At 42.7% G+C, this 16,062-nt stretch overlaps 1 protein-coding gene across 1 annotated transcript; it reads left to right on the forward strand.

Annotated features, from left to right (window-relative positions):
- The first annotated feature begins 585 nt into the window (after positions 1-585).
- On the forward strand, positions 586-16,013 carry LOC117743906 (phytanoyl-CoA hydroxylase-interacting protein-like). The gene is made up of 5 exons (XM_034551869.1): positions 586-1,118; positions 9,796-9,992; positions 11,089-11,263; positions 12,190-12,307; positions 14,488-16,013. The coding sequence occupies exons 1-5, from the start codon at positions 1,013-1,015 to the stop codon at positions 15,029-15,031; spliced, it is 1,140 nt and encodes a 379-aa protein (XP_034407760.1). The 5' UTR covers positions 586-1,012; the 3' UTR covers positions 15,032-16,013.
- Positions 16,014-16,062: the final 49 nt, after the last annotated feature.

The following is a 16,062-nucleotide window of genomic DNA, read 5'->3' on the forward strand; positions in this document are numbered from 1 at the left end:
GCTTCTGTAGGAAATATAAGAATGCACGATCATAAGGATTTCAGCATGGCTCGATGGTGTTTTGAGAGACGACTGCAGCCGTTGTTGTTCATTTAGCCACAATTTGCCCTTGCACTTGACCTTTGTATGTCCTGGCAATGCTGCTCCTGGGAGCCACTGATAAAGAGGGTCTAGCAGGGGAGATAATTATAAACAAATACACACAGCAGCCAAGCGTGAAGCATGATGTTCTGGCTATGAACTGGCAGGGTTTTGCATTGTGTTGGGTGTCATTATAATGCATAAGATGGAAAAGCGGAGCCAAGTAATTCATTATGTCGCGCAATATGTCGGAGGCTCATTATCGTCTGGTCCGTTTGCACCTGCGCTCCTGCGAGAGGGGGCACGTCACCAAATAAGGACATGTGAGAGACCATTGTTGGGATGACGAAATAGGAAAGAACTGGAGACTGTGGCCGGTTTAGATGGAGCCCTAAACGGGGGGGGGGGGGACACCGGGCTGATCGGGTTACATAAGAAGCCATTACATTTGCGGAACGTCTTTGTACTAATCCGCTAAAGTATTCATGTTCAGCCGGAGTAACACACACACACACATACGCGCACACAACCACACGCACGCGCACACTTGTGGCTCCGAAGGCACAGACGCGCTTGCGTGCACGTGGGGCGTATATGAAAAAGGAAGAGGAAAAAAAAGAAAAGAGAGGTCCACACATGTAATCGTATCTCTGCAGTAGCTGCCGTGCCCCACGTTGCAAGACCGAACTGGTGGCTTGTGCCGTTCGTGCCCGTGACGAGTCCGCTGACGCGCCACTAGCCGCACCACCCAGGAGGAGAGGAGAGGAGAGGAGAGGAGAGGAGAGGAGTGCGCGACGGAACGAGCAAGGGACTGACTGGAAGCCGGCTCTTTTTTTCCCCTCTTTCCTTGACAGCCTGCTGTTGTGCAAGTCCCGTGCACGATATTTAACGGCACATTCCCCGGTAGCATCACCCAGGCTCTTCTGCAGAGATGGAGGTACCAGCCATGGCGCACAACATCACCAGTCCATTAAGTCCCTGCGAGGGGATGATGAAGGACCTGAGCTTGGACGCCTTACAGTTATGCGAGCGGGATGGTAAGTGTGTGTGTGTGTGTGTGTGTGTGTGTGTGTGTGTGTGTGTGTGTGTGTGTGTGTGTGTGTGTGTGTGTGTGTGTGTGTGTGCATAATGTCGGTGCTTTGGGCCCTATTGGTCATTTCCGAGCCGCTGGAATGTAGACAGTGTGTTTTGTCATTGGTTTCAGCTGCATGGACCCTTATTGTGTGTTTGCAAGGAGTAGCCTACAGGGGCTGGTTGCTCCACCGGTTCCCTGGATGGAGGGATGGTGCGCCTCTGCGTGTGTAGAATAACTGAGTGTCTCAACAGTGGCAACACGGTTTTGTTCATTTATAGGAGAAAGGACTGCTCGAAAGGAATAATGCAAACTGAACGTGCACAGGAGGGAACAATGGCAAGTGATGAGTGTCTTTATTTCAGCACCACAGACATGGACAGAGACCGGGAGCCACCCCGCCTTTAACTGCTGCTTCTTGTCTTTATCTCAGGGAGTTACCATGATTTAGATTTCATTTATTAGATTTGTCTGCACTCAGTGCATCACATTTTGTCATTACAAAATACCATGGGGGTCTGGTTTACTTCTCTTAATTCAAAAGTTTTTGGGGAATAAATACCATCAAACTCATAGTTGTATCTCATATAAGAGACAATCTATAAACTAGTTTTATAATGAACAGTTTTTACACGAGCAGGTGTGCATTTTATGGTGGGGAGCAAAAAAAGCAAGTCATCATCAGGAGAGAATGAGAGGCTCAAACATGGCTGCACCCACGTGTGTGCACTGGCGGCACAGCCCTGCACACCCATCAGTGTAATTACACTCAACTGATTACACATCTGATGCACGGCTACAGAGATCCCCTTTTAATTAAGATTGTAGATTAAGTCGCATCTAGCAATACAATGAGATCACACCTTTTCACAGCTGAATTAATGTCACTCTTTCTTTTATAGCTATACCAGATTTTCTTTCTTCTGCATTTGGATCGGCCAGTTAGTGCATTGGTGGAGTCACTGGTGTGTCTTCATTGAGCCTCCAAAGGACCCCCCAGCATCTGAACACAGTGCAGTCATTGTACCACGCCACATTCTCATCTGCCAGATCTGCTGCTCATAATGTAATACAGCAGGATGCTGTTTATATCCTCTCAGTGCTTTGTTGGCCTGATTCTAAAGCTGTAATTTTAATAATGGTGGATGTAGGCTGGGGCTGGACTTCTCGAAATGGATCCCGTGCCAGCTGTGTGCATCCTCTGCTGCAGGTTTACTGGTATTTGCAGCACAGCAGCCACTTTCCTATGTATCAAGTGGACTGCCCAGTGTAAATAGTGTGCCTGTGTCCTTGAGACACCCACATCCTCTCTGTTTATGGAGCAACATTGTTCCAACATCCACCTTCTGTGCACTTTATGCAGGACAATTGATGCATGTTGTATAGCAGAGCAGTTTCTAAAATCGTGAGGTCAAATTGTGTTGAGAATGCTGTGTAGTGTTGTTTGGATTGTATGAGTGTCTCTGTTATTCTGACCAACCCCTGAATTTTGATGTCGCAGTTTCTCTCTCAAGATGACCTCCAGATGTACTGTCTAGTTTACACTTCCCCTGCCACACCCCATGTAGATGACTGCATAGCCCATTTGTAGCATTCTTGGAAATATACTGTTTCATCAGCTGGTCAAGACGTATGTTTTCCCAAGGACGGTGTTCATTTCAGTTTCCCCTCATAGCTTTCTAAATGTATCTCCTAAATCCATTAATATTTAATTGTCAGCATGAGAGGCTTATGTGCCTATGCTGACCTAGCAAACGGAAATGCATGCAGCTTCAATGGGCCTACTATCTGAAGGAGAGAGCGCTCTCACACACTGGTGCACACTGAGGACTGTTTGAGCTTTTCAATGGACAAAGAAATGGTGGGATACAAGTTGTCTTTGTGTGTCCCCTGTGTTAGTGCTGCAGCCTTTAACGGCTCAGTTTAGTGATGTGGTTAGGACATGAATACCTGTGCGGTAGTGCATGTTTTGCTAAGAGCGATAAGTTGTGGTACATTTACAGAAGTCTCTTCTGCTGGTGTACAGAGGGCCTCCACGACTGGCTACAAATTTGCCCCCAAGCTCTGCAAGGTGGACTCTGACGACCATTTTGATTTTATATCCACAGTTAATGCGTACTTATAGTGTTGTGTATTATGAAGTACACATTGCATGTCTTGCAGGGCCTTTGTGCCGTGCCTGCTGACATAATTAATTTCATGATGGATGGCTGCAACCAAGTACTGTGTCTGCACGGCCGGAAATGCCTCTGCCTGAAATACTGCTGCTCTATCTGGGACAGCCTCAGTTGGAAGTGCGTGTGCCCACGATAGACGGATAGACCGACGGATGGGAAACCATCTCCTAAATGTACCTTAACTTCACCAGTTATTGTGTCAAGTGGAGGAAAAGATCCCTCTGTGTCGAGCCTGCCAACTACTCGACAATGGCATTGTTTGCTTGAATGCAGTGCCGAAACACTTGAACAAAAGGATTTTCATTTTAACACCCCGAGAAGACATTTTGCAAGATTTAACAGGCAGTGGGAGACATGACTGTGAAGGGGCCAAGTGTGCTGCATTTCAGACATTTAAAAAGGTTTTGTTTTTTTATTAGCCACAGCAATGCGGCTCTATGGATGGCAACGTCGGCGTGTCGGTCAGTCCACCACTTTGATCCAGACTGAAATATCTCAACCAATCACTTTTTTAATGTAGTGCCATCATCAGGTCAATGTTCTTCCTTTTCCAACTTTTGTAAATTAACTCAAAGCACCTCTGTGTCCCAAGTACAGTCTCACAGAGCTGCTAGCATGGTTGTTGTAGACTCTACAGAATAGTAACTCCTGTGGCAACTCGTGTCGCGCTCATCCCCTCGGCTCCAACATGGCAGCAGGACGGTTGGCCTTGTGACGTACAGGATTGTCTGAGTAAGTGGGCCTTTTGGTTTGGCCGATGTTCAGTATGAGCAGTTGTGTACCATGACTGTGTTGGCAAGGGTTGCATGTACATGTTACGCAGCCACTTATCGGCTGCGTAATATATTTACTTGCATCTGACTCTACTGTGCTACATAGTTCTGAACACGGTTTGAGATTGATTTCCGAGTAGTCGGGCTCTCAAAATCCACTTCAAACATTAATGCTAATTTTCCTTTTTGTATTTTTTTTTTCAGTGCCTGACTTTCTGCGGTTATATAGAAATCCTTCTGTACAAGATTATTTTCAAGCCTTTTACTGCCAATAGAACATCTTATTGAAGGAATTTACATCAGCCTGTTGTTAAGGAATGCAAATTCTATGCAAATGAGAAAAAAAACGATGACTCATTCTGGTTTTGGAAAGGTTTAGAAAAAACGGATCCATCCTCCGTCAAGGTCTTCTCTATTTAGTTAATTTGTAAGAATAGGGATCAAGTCACTTAATCTCTAAAGGATGTGTTATTAAAGCGTTTTCTTTTCTTTTGCTGTTCAGGGGCTAGACCACTGTAAGTGTAAACCAGCATTTTTTAGGCTCCGCCTCCGTCTGGCTTGTGCATTGAGATGAACAAAGGCCTGATTTTCAAAGGTCTGCGATCATCGATGTCTTGTGAGTGTCTGCTGCACTGCTCATGTCTACAGTTAAACGTTAGACCCAACACTGCAATCTAAAAAGTAGGAGGCTCGACTGTCTGAAGCGAGTGCCCCCTCGTGCAGTCAGAAATGACCAGCACCACCATAATCCACCAACAATACTCAATTCTCAACATTAACCTTGACCAAAAGTTTTGCAGACCTTCAAATGGAGCATCAGAGTCTCACACGGTGGACCCTTTTTATTACCAACTGCCACTGAGAGAGAGAGAGAGTACATTTTCATTATGCAGGTGGCCTGAATGGAAATCAGATCACAAGTGAGTCGCAGTATCAAGCCAGGTGTGAGTGGAACAAATGCAACCACAGAGAGCCATTAGGATGGCTCTGCGTAAGCATGTTAACGAGATTTTTATTGATCCTTCTGCATCTTTTGCTATTCCGCTCTGTGATATTCGACTACATACAGAGGCCAATACCCAACAAAGGACATTTGATAGGGCTTAGCAGATTCATCAGAGAAGGCTTTTCATCTTTTGCATATATCCTGTGTCATCTTGAACCCTCTGCAAGTGTGTAATCACTGCTCCTAAGCTCCGAAGTAAGGCCTCTCATTTAGCTTAATCGTGATGGGGAAACACTCCGCCTCCTGCAAAGCAGTATTATTCAATTCAGTTTATTTTGTATAGCCCGAAATCCCAAATTACAAATCTGTACAAATACGACATCGGATCAGGAAGGAAAAACTCCCAAAAAACTGAAAAAAAACTTTCTCTGGGAAAATAGGGAAAAAAACTTCATGAGAGCAACAGAGGAGGATCCCTCTCCCCGGATGGACAGAAGAAATAGATGTCACGTGTACAGAATGAACAGCGTTACAGAGTTACAATACATTCAATGAATATGACAGAAATTATGAATAATGAGTTGTAGGCATGGATAACGATCCAGACAACCACAACCCATGTAAACAGAAGGAGGTAGAGAAGAGGGGCATCAGCAGCGCCATCGCAGGAGGCAGGAGTCCGGACCATTATGCAGGAGGCATTGCAAAGGAGGCAAGGCCAATGTGGCAGGAGGAACAAAGAAGGAGGCAGGGCCAATGAGGAAGGAGGCCAGGGGCAGGATGCAGGATGCAGGAAGCAGCGGCAAGGAGTCAGGGGGCAGGAGCCAGGAGCCAGGACCTGCTCCAGACACAGCCAGGTCCAATGGACACTGTGAGGCGAGAAGGCACAAAGACTCCGGGGAAGAAGTAGAGTTAGTAATGTGCAATGAAGACACGTGAATTTGTCCAGAAGAGGAGAGAGGAGAGGAGCTCAGTGTATCCTAAAACGTCCCCCAGCAGCCTATAGCCCTATAGCAGCATATCAAGGGGCTGGACCAGGGCAAACCTGATTCATCCCTAACTATAAGCACTAAAGTCTATTCTTAAATGTGGTGACTGTGTCCGCCCCCCGGACTGAAAGTGGAAGCTGGTTCCATAAAAGAGGAGCTTGATAACTGAAGGCTCTGGCTCCCATTATACTTGTTTGGACTCTAGGAACCACAAGTAGACTATTATACAGTGCAATAAATGCTAAGACACGTTCATAACAATATAATGGCTTCAATGATAACGTTATAATTCAACAAAATTAATATTAGCTACAGTAGCAACCCTGGTGCAAGTAGCGAGAGCTGAATTCTATGGGCTACAAAACTATGCTATAAATCTAAGTCCGGCTGAGGGTTTAAGTCTCCCGTGTGAGATTGTAAAGGGTTTGCCTTTCCCTTACTGCCTGACCTTCATCCTGATTTGTTTCCCCCTCTTCCATCTTTCATCTTGGGTTGAGTCCCAGAGGATTCAGAGTGCAGCTTAGCACTGCGCTAGGCAAAGCTAGCTAGTCCACATTGTGTTCAGAAGTGTATTCAAATTCATATTTACAGCCAACAAGATTTAGGAAATTCTATATATCAATGTTTTCGTATGTGTTATTATGTTGGCTCTATCTAGTTTGTTAGTGATTTCATGTTTTATATTTCTTTGCCATTTAAAAAAAACACATTTAGAACAGTGAACAGTGGTGGTTGGAGATTTCTGTCCATCTCGTGAGCATTTCCTTAGATTTTTGCCCAGTAAACCGTTAAGCTTTCAGAGCACGTTTTTAGTTTTTAGTTGTAGCCATAAGAGTATTATGTAAGCAATATCTGACTGCATTTGTAAAGCTCTGCTGTGTCGGTGCAATGCCTTTGCAGGTTAATTAGGAGAGCATTAGAGGAAACCGGAGCCAAATCAGCACCGAGGCCACAAAGAGGCACGGAGGCCAAAGCCTGCATGGGGTCAGAGGAGAAATATCAGTGTTGTTGACACATTTAAAAACATTTAAAGAAGCTACTATTCTTCAGGCTCAGCGCAACAACTGAGTTAGCAGGTTGTGTTTGCTATGGATGCACCAATATTGAATATTGTGCCATGACTGACTCAAATAGCTGGATTGGGTAATGGAGACAATGAGGCCAATCTATTCCATTAAATTGTTCACTATATATGTTAAATACTGGAATTGTAATTCCTGTTTAAGTTTTGTTGCTGTATTAAAAAAAAATGCATGCTTGAATTGTAATTCTTTTATTTTTATGGATTCTTTGCCAAATTACTGTTGTGTGATAAATAATTTTGTACATTTATACGTATTTATTTGTTACATTTTGTTTTAGAGAAGTCATAAATAGTTTAAGCTTGATGTTCCTTTGGGGCATGAAAGAAAGATCTCAGTCACTTCCACACAGTGCAGATTATTAATTAAACACTGTTGTATCGATATTCAAAGGTCAGGTATCGAGCCTGAAAAAGTTGGATTGGTGCATCCCGAAAGTTTGTTTTTTGTTTACTATTAATAATGTGTTGTACACTGATTTTGGGATAGAATGAGTGACATGTTTTATGATCTATAATCAATAATAAATTCTTGTGATAACTCAATATGCATAAAATAGCTGCTGAATCTTTTTATACTGGGGAAATTAGACCAACACCTCTGCATTATTGTCCACATTTGAAGTACACTTTGCATGATTACTCATCATTTGTGAAAGAACTATTCTTTGGCATTTCTGAGAACTTGCTAAATAATTCCATGGCAATATTTCACTTCGTTTGACTGTATATTTTGTCTTTTCCTGATGCAGATGAATGACAACAATATTTTAATTTTTTTTGTTAAAGGTCAGCAACAGAAAGTCTCTGGTGCTGACATCACTGTCTGGTCCGTAGAGCTCTGCTCTGTTATGTCTGCTCTCAGTCTGAGCCAAACTTATCTGCTCAGCGGGGTAAAGTATAATGAGATGGGCTTTAAATGTGCACCAGCAGCAGGACGAGATGTTTTCACTAGTGAATCACAGCAGAGAGGTTTAGGAATGCCCGCATTAGGTATGAGAGCCAAGCATCGTGCTGTCTGGCTGAGGATGTAACTGCTGGCCTGGTTACAGTTAACACACACGGGACTCCCCGACCGCCAGTCACCACTAAAGGAGTCAAGAGTTTGTGTCATGTGCAGTGAGTCCGCTGTTTAAATTCAAGGAATGACTGTAGTTTGAAGATTTCTATTAAAGAAATCCAAAAGAGTTTGTGTCTGTTCATCACAGATCTGGTACGATCCAAGCATGGACCAATTGGAAGTCTTTCTTTCAGTTGTTGAGTTAATTATTTTTGGTAATCAGTTAGTGGTAATTAGGAACTAGGGATAAGGAGAAAAGTAAGCATGGGGGTATTATTGTCTGATCTGGTGGTATAGAAGGGGCATTTATCTCTTTTGGATGTTTCTTTTAGTCACTTCGTCATCTGAACACACACACACACACACACACTCTGTCTGTGTAGGAACTACCTTCTGATTTTCCTAAAATGAATCAACCTACAAATGCTTCTCTGTTGGCGTGTTGTGTGGAGGCGAGACAAGAGAGTCCTCACAGCCCAGTTTTGGGATAACTCTTTTATGCCTCCCTCTCTCAGCTGATGAGTGGAGATGGATGGTACATGCTCTGCCGCCTCTGCCATTGTTTACTCACTATAGAGTCCAGCCGTGTTGTGCCTTACTCCCAAATTCTTGTATTTTACTCGCTCTCGTGTTTATACCCCAGAGAACACACAGAAAACCTATTGTTGCCATGCCAAGTGGGCGTCCCCAAGTGTGTCGCAAGGTCTATATTCATCCTAATTCTACAAAGCTCTCATTCAGCCATGTTTTGACATTTTCACTGGTCTCAGTGTGCACTTTGGGTTGTAGACTTTTGCTTCATGATGTGTTCCTCACTCAGAGAAATGTAAGATTCACCAACTTATTTGCTGGAAACGATGTTGCAATAGGCAAAAATAGATGAATAAATGATCAAACTTAATTAAATGCTGCTGAAGGTCTATGACATTCAGCAGAATTTGAAATGGTATTGCTGCAGGCTCATGTGTATCGCCTGCAGTGTGTTATATCGTATGCTGATTCTAAATGGATCCATTGCTTCTGAGATGAGATTTAATCTAGTGTTTGAAATATTTAGGGAGGTGCGCATGTGTGTGTGTGTGGTTTTTTTTGTGGGGATGATGTGTTTCCATGGCAAGCTGATGTGTTTCCATGGCAACATATATGGTAGTCAGTAACGCTGGCAGTCGTGTGTGTGTGTGTGTGTGTGTGTGTTTGTGTGTGTGTGTGTGTGTGTGTGTGTGTGTGTGTGTGTGTGTGTGTGTGCCCAGAGTCACAAACTACTGTTCGTGCTGTCTGGAATAATTACTGAGAAACTGCAGAAGTATGAAGTTGGACAAAGGGAAGCACATCATATTTCTGAGAGCTGTATGAAGCTCGGCCAACATACGTTATTCAAACTGTATGCGTTTCTGTTTTAATCCAGTTTCTCAGATCATAGAAATGTGATTGACAATCATTGATAAATGTCTCACTGCTTACGAGCAACGATTCTAAACTGATATTGTGTACATTTTACATAATATCTACAGACGTGAAAAGCAAAATATGAACCATATCATTTTATTTTGATATATATCATCAAATAGACATTGACTGTATCGACATTGCTCAATGTTTTTTTTTTTACTCCACAGGTAGTAAATCCCAGGACGGCACGATCTCCGAGTTGGAGGAGCTCCCCGTTCCTCAGAACATCAAGATCAGCAACATCACCTGCGACTCCTTCAAGATCTGCTGGGACATGGAGCCACGCAGCAAGGAGCGCATCACCCACTACTTCATCGACCTGAACAAGAAGGAGAACAAGAACTCAAACAAGTTCAAACACAAGGTAACGCCGCAATCAGCGCAGATGAACGTCTTTTAAAGGCAGCGCTTGAGCGACGACTCCACAAAAGGCCTCGTGTTGTTGTTGTTGTCTGCATGAAATATGCGGCGTTTCATAAACACAGAAGACATGTGTCAAGAATAAGATGTTTTGTGCTACAAAATAGCAGGAGTAGACAAACTGAGAACAATAAGTAATCTGATACATTTTAAGTCCGACTGTACAGTTTTCCTGGAGGTCGTTTTTTTTAAAACCTGCATGAAGAGCCTATAGATCTACTTTTTAGATATCTATTATACCAGTATAATCTATTGAAGTATTTATAGGTAATGTGCATCTATACGTAATGCAAATTGTAAGGAAACCAGGTTTCTTAAAGTAAAGCTATCATTCAGGGTTCAAGTTTATGTTCTTGACATACAATCTCCACTTGTGTTATTTCTTCTGTGTGTTGCCGTGACTACTTAGTGAACTGGCAGTGAATGACATTTGTCCCTTTGTGGCTATAACTGTAATTACATATTAGTGATTGTGATGCTTTCTGGAGGTATGACGATCCGTGTGAAACCTAAAACGATTACTTTGAGGCTGAAACATGTAACACAGGTGCAGCATATTTTTACCTCAAGGTGAACTTTGTTAAGACATACATTTTCTTTTCGTTTTTTCTTCTTTCAAAGTTGCTCTAATAGGCACTAATAGCACTCAGAGTAATTTCAGCAGCAGCAGGGCGACTGCAGTCGCTTCTCCTCTTCCTAGCTACTGACCCCATACTAGTATTTTGATTTTAAGTGTGCAGCAACAGTGTTGGTGGCTGAATGGATTGACTCTGTTGCTAGGCAGGGGCGCCTTGTCCAATCAATGAGCTGCTAAGGCCCACTGAGGCTGGGGAGGGGGGGGTAAATAGTGTACATCCATAAAGAAAAAGACAGCTACCGGACGTTTGCATTAAATGTGTGCATGTTTATGTTTACAAACAGGTGTCTGCAAATCCCTGCTGGTGTCGGAAATAAATGCATAACTGGAGTATCTCTTCCTGACCAATGTCCTGTCATCCTTCGCCTCCTTTTTTCCCCCATCTCATCCTCCCTCCTTCAAGGATGTTCCTACCAAACTGGTAGCCAAGGCAGTGCCCCTGCCCATGACGGTTCGAGGTCACTGGTTCCTGAGCCCACGCACCGAGTACACCGTGGCGGTCCAGACGGCTTCAAAACAGACGGACGGGGACTACGCCATCTCCGAGTGGAGCGAGATCATTGAATTCTGCACTGCGGGTGAGTCAAATGCATCTTACAGTACCATTCATGCAGGATTCGTGACATCAAGTGATAACTTTTATTTACTTATGTTTGCCTATATTTGAGCTACAGAGGTAATCAGGATAGAGCACAATATGAGGGAGTGAAGGGAAAGATGGATGGAGAGATGGAGGAGGGGAGGGTGAGATAAAGGAAGGATTAAAGGAAGGAGGGGAGCTGTGCTGTATATGTTCTGATGCTGAGGTCACCCAGTTCAATATCGCTAGTGAGTGGCTTAGAGTGGGGGAGGGGAAAGGGATGAGGAGCACCAGTTGAGATGGGAGGAAGGAGAACAATCAGTGGAAGAGTGTGTGGGATTAAGGTGCAGTAAGATAAATTGATGGAGGATGCTTAATGATGTTGCTGAGCCTCTGCATCTCAAGCAGGCTATAGATGCTGCTGCTGCTAAGACCTCCCATTCCTGTGAAATCCTCAGTTGAATTGTTGAACTAGCATTTATTCAACTATGTCTCATTGTCAACAGAACAAGCCTCAACTTAAAAAATAGGCTAAAGGTGGAAAAAAAAACATCATAATCTTCTTAAATCTTCTTTCATTTTTGTTTCTTCATCGTTTATGAACGAGAAGGCCATGTTCCCCAAATTGTCCTTGTCAGTGTGTTTGAGTGCTTAAAAAGGAAAATTGGAATGGGGGGGAAAAGTGCCTAGATCATTATGAACTGTATTATAATATTTGGAGTAAATCCACACCCCTTTTTGTCAGTCCTGCTTACATGGTGGTGAGTAAAAAGAGACGTTGCTAAAATATGAACGGTTCATATTCCAGGACTCACTCCTGGTCATTGTAATTAAATAATTTAATTCCTACTAATGACATTTGAACACTTCTGATCCTCCTGATGACCCTAAAGTCATTTTCTCCGCGCTGCGTCTGTTTTCCAGATTACTCCCCAGTGCATCTAAACCAGCTGTTGCAAAAGGCCGAGGTCATCGCCGGCCGGATGCTGCGTTTCTCCGTCTTCTACAGGAACCAGAATAAAGAGTACTTTGACCGTGCCAGGTAGGCGTCCCACACTTATTACTGACAAGTAGTGTTTTCTATGGTTTCATTTTTATGTTTGTTCTTGTTTGGATATGTTTCTGCATTGCTTTACTCGTCTCCCTCCGATGTCTTTGCTCTTTAAAACATCACTAACTATGACTGTGTTTTGCTGATTTCATACGTTGCCCCTGTGGCTAGCTTTCCTGAAAACACATTGATTTTCACCTTTCGGGTCTGTAGAATGATGTGTAACGTAGTCTTATTTTTATTGTAAGTGTCACAAAAAAAAAATTGTATAACGTTTTTTACTTTGAAAGAAATAGTTGCTTATTAACATTTCTTTGAACACCACGACAAATTCACATTCACAATGTCGGCATCTGGTGCATTTACTTATCTTAAAACCTTGTGATGCTATATGACATTAATATGACCTTTTAGCGTAGGTTACACAACATTTATTGTTAATATACTGCTGTAAAGATTCTGTGATGATGATAGTTGTTATACCCGGCTCGTGGGCCGTCACAATAGTACAAAAGTTATTCTGCAAACAACATAATGACTGTCATTTTGTATGAATTTCCATCGAGAGAAATCCAGGAAAAAAAACGAGATTCAGTTGAAGGGGGCAGCTTCACAACGCTGTGACTAATTCCTCTAATCCGTACACGTGAGAGGAACTCGTGTAGCAGCCAGCTACCTAATAATAAATAATAATCCAGGGAATCATGATTTGATTCATGCAAAAACATCCTCAAAACACAGAGTACAAAAAATACAGAATTCAGCAAGTATATTATGACATTTTTAATGAGAGTAGTATGTCTGGAAAACGTTTTTATGGCCTACTATAATATGACTTTATTCATGACATTCTATTTTATGAAAAAAAAAAATGTATGCCATTATTATGACATTTTATCACATACTATATACAATGTCATTCTTTTATATTTTTAGGATGTTTTTACCACATACTTTTCATTTTATTACATACTGTACAATTCAAACTATGAAATGTGTTTCATTACACTTTTTATATTTTCATGGCATGACTAATTTTTCATTACATTTTTTATGACATATTCATAAATACCATAATGTTTTTCCATTACATTTTTTTATCAAATACAACATTGACAATTTTTTACAGAATTTTAATTTGTATGACATACTATATACCATGACATGTTTTGGACATTTCTATGACATACTAGTTACTTTAGTTAATATTTTTAATGATAGAGAACACAGAATTGCGTGACAGTTCGGGGAGAAAATGAATATCTCTGTAGTAGCTGTTTTATATGAAGCATTGTTCAGTTATAATGTATTTTTGATTTTGTCTAGTTTGGTGCAAGGGTCCTTCTCCTGTAACAGTGCCGTCTTTTCTCTTCATATCCTCTCTCCATGCTCTACGCCTGACAAAGCACATTGTTTCTGTACTAAAGCCACAGCTTGTGAGCACTCTTGCTGGATCTTTATAACATGACATCATCTGGATAGACTTCTCTCTTTGGCTGAATAAAATAAGAGCACTTCCGTTAAACTGCACCACCATGTGGGCAATAACGGTACTGGCATTACCACTTAATGAGGCCTCTGCCCCAGTGCCCTGGGTTGGGAACAGACTAATTCCATAATGCCCACAACAAAGCATCAATTAAGGCTATAATGACAAACTCTGGAGGGATAGCAGCTCCAATTACAATTCATAATTGGAGCTTTGAAGCTCAGATTTACTCTGTGAAAAAAAATATGCAGCTGCCACCGAATTAGTCATCGCTTTGAATGCTTTGAATCTATTCATTTGTTTTCTGAGAGCTGCTTTTGTTTCCCAGAAGTTTGTCATGCTGACGGAGAATTGTTTTAGTTTAGTTTTTCAATTAAGCAATGTTCTCTCACGAGGTTCCTGGACGAAGCAAATGTAATTATTGTTCCAGAAATATTGAAACTAGATACTGTATGTTACATCTTGTTGATTGTGTCAGGCTCTGACTGCATCGTACACATTTAATCAGCTCTTACGCCATGTGTCGTACTGTCTCATACGAGGAATATTACTTTCACAAGGGATGCCCCTGCTTTCTGCCATCTCCAAAATGACTTTGATCGTCTGAGGGAGAACACAGATGTGTTACTGATGGTGTGCCATTTGTTCACAGTCAATTTCATTCTTATTTTCTAAACTCCAGGGAGACGCAGGAGAACCGGATGCTGCAGGCGGTGAAAGACAACAGCGGCAGCCACGGCTCACCCATCAGTGGCAAGCTGGAGGGCATTTACTTCAGCTGCAACACCGAGTTCAACACGGGCAAGCCTCCGCAGGACTCCCCTTACGGCCGCCATCGCTTCGAGGTTCGGGCTGACACGCTCTTCAGCCCCGACAGCAACCTTTACTTCGGAGACTTCTACTGCATGTATACGGCCTACCACTATGTCATCCTGGTCCTGGCGCCAAAGGGCTCCACGGGGGACGAGTTCTGTAAGCAGAGGCTTCCTGCGCTAGACATCACCGACAACCGGTTCCTCACCTGCAAGCAGGATGAAAAGGGCGACGGCAGTCTGGTGTTTCACCACGCCCAGGACGTCATCCTGGAGGTGATCTACACGGAGCAAGTAGACCTGGCGGTGGGCACGGTGGCTGAGATCAGCGGGCACCAGCTGATGAGCATGTCCACAGTAAATGCCAAGAAGGACCCCAGCTGCAAGACCTGCAACATCAGTGTGGGACGCTAAGAAAAAGGCAGCTTTTAGGGGGGTGGGTGGGGGGGGGGACGACTAGTGGTGACTGACCTCTAAACACACACAGTAAGTCCACGTGTCCTGATGAAGCAGACCAAAACATGCATGAAGCAGCAGATTTAGTAGGCTCCCAGACATGCACACCAACATATCTCTGTGCTCTGAAGAGAGCGTCATTCCCAAAGAAGAGGAGGGTACACACCTGCACCTTTGTCTCCTCGTCTCAAAAGGGTTTCCCTCAACGTTAAAAAGAAGAACAAAAACATAGCTAAAGATATCCCACGTAAGGGACCATCAACAACACTGACCCATCCATCCCGCGAGTCATCCCTGGCGTACTGACGAAACCCTTTAACTTTAACAAACTTGGGCTGCTTCTATTCAATTTCATGTCCATCTTTAAACACTTGTCCTATATTTTGTTAATGACTTTTGCCTTGTTATTATTGATATGCTGACGATTGAGTGTCCACGGTTTGTGTGGACAAGCATTTTGTTGTTTCCAATTACTTTGACTGTTTCAGAAATGTTTTCTTCTCATTCCACAGTAGACATGTTCCCCTCCTACTAGTGGCACGGACTGGTACTACAATGTTCTAGGGCTGCAGCATCGATGGTCATCTTTCGTGATACCAAAGGTATAAAAAAACAAAACAGACATGAGACCTCTAAAAGGACCGTAACAGTGAATACACATTGGAGAAGCTGTTGCGTTAGGACTAAGTCTTTGGTGACCAAGTGTGAACTACTTGTAACCTTTTTAAAAAGCATGATGCAGCTCTTTGCAGCATGAGTATGACAGCTGTTAGTACCTCGACCACAGCAACCTTTTCTGCAACAGTCGCTCTTGTTTTACCGAAAGTAAGAAAGAAAGTAGAACCATAAACTGTGTTTAGCAGAATAAATGTGAAAAAATATTTATTTTTATTGATACATTCATATATATATATATATATATATATATATTATCTCTCTATACATAGAAAATGATATAAACCAGAAGTGCACAATGTCAAAAGCTCCGA

This window comes from Cyclopterus lumpus, chromosome 15 (genome assembly GCF_009769545.1).
Source record: "Cyclopterus lumpus isolate fCycLum1 chromosome 15, fCycLum1.pri, whole genome shotgun sequence".
Lineage (NCBI taxonomy): Eukaryota > Metazoa > Chordata > Actinopteri > Perciformes > Cyclopteridae > Cyclopterus > Cyclopterus lumpus.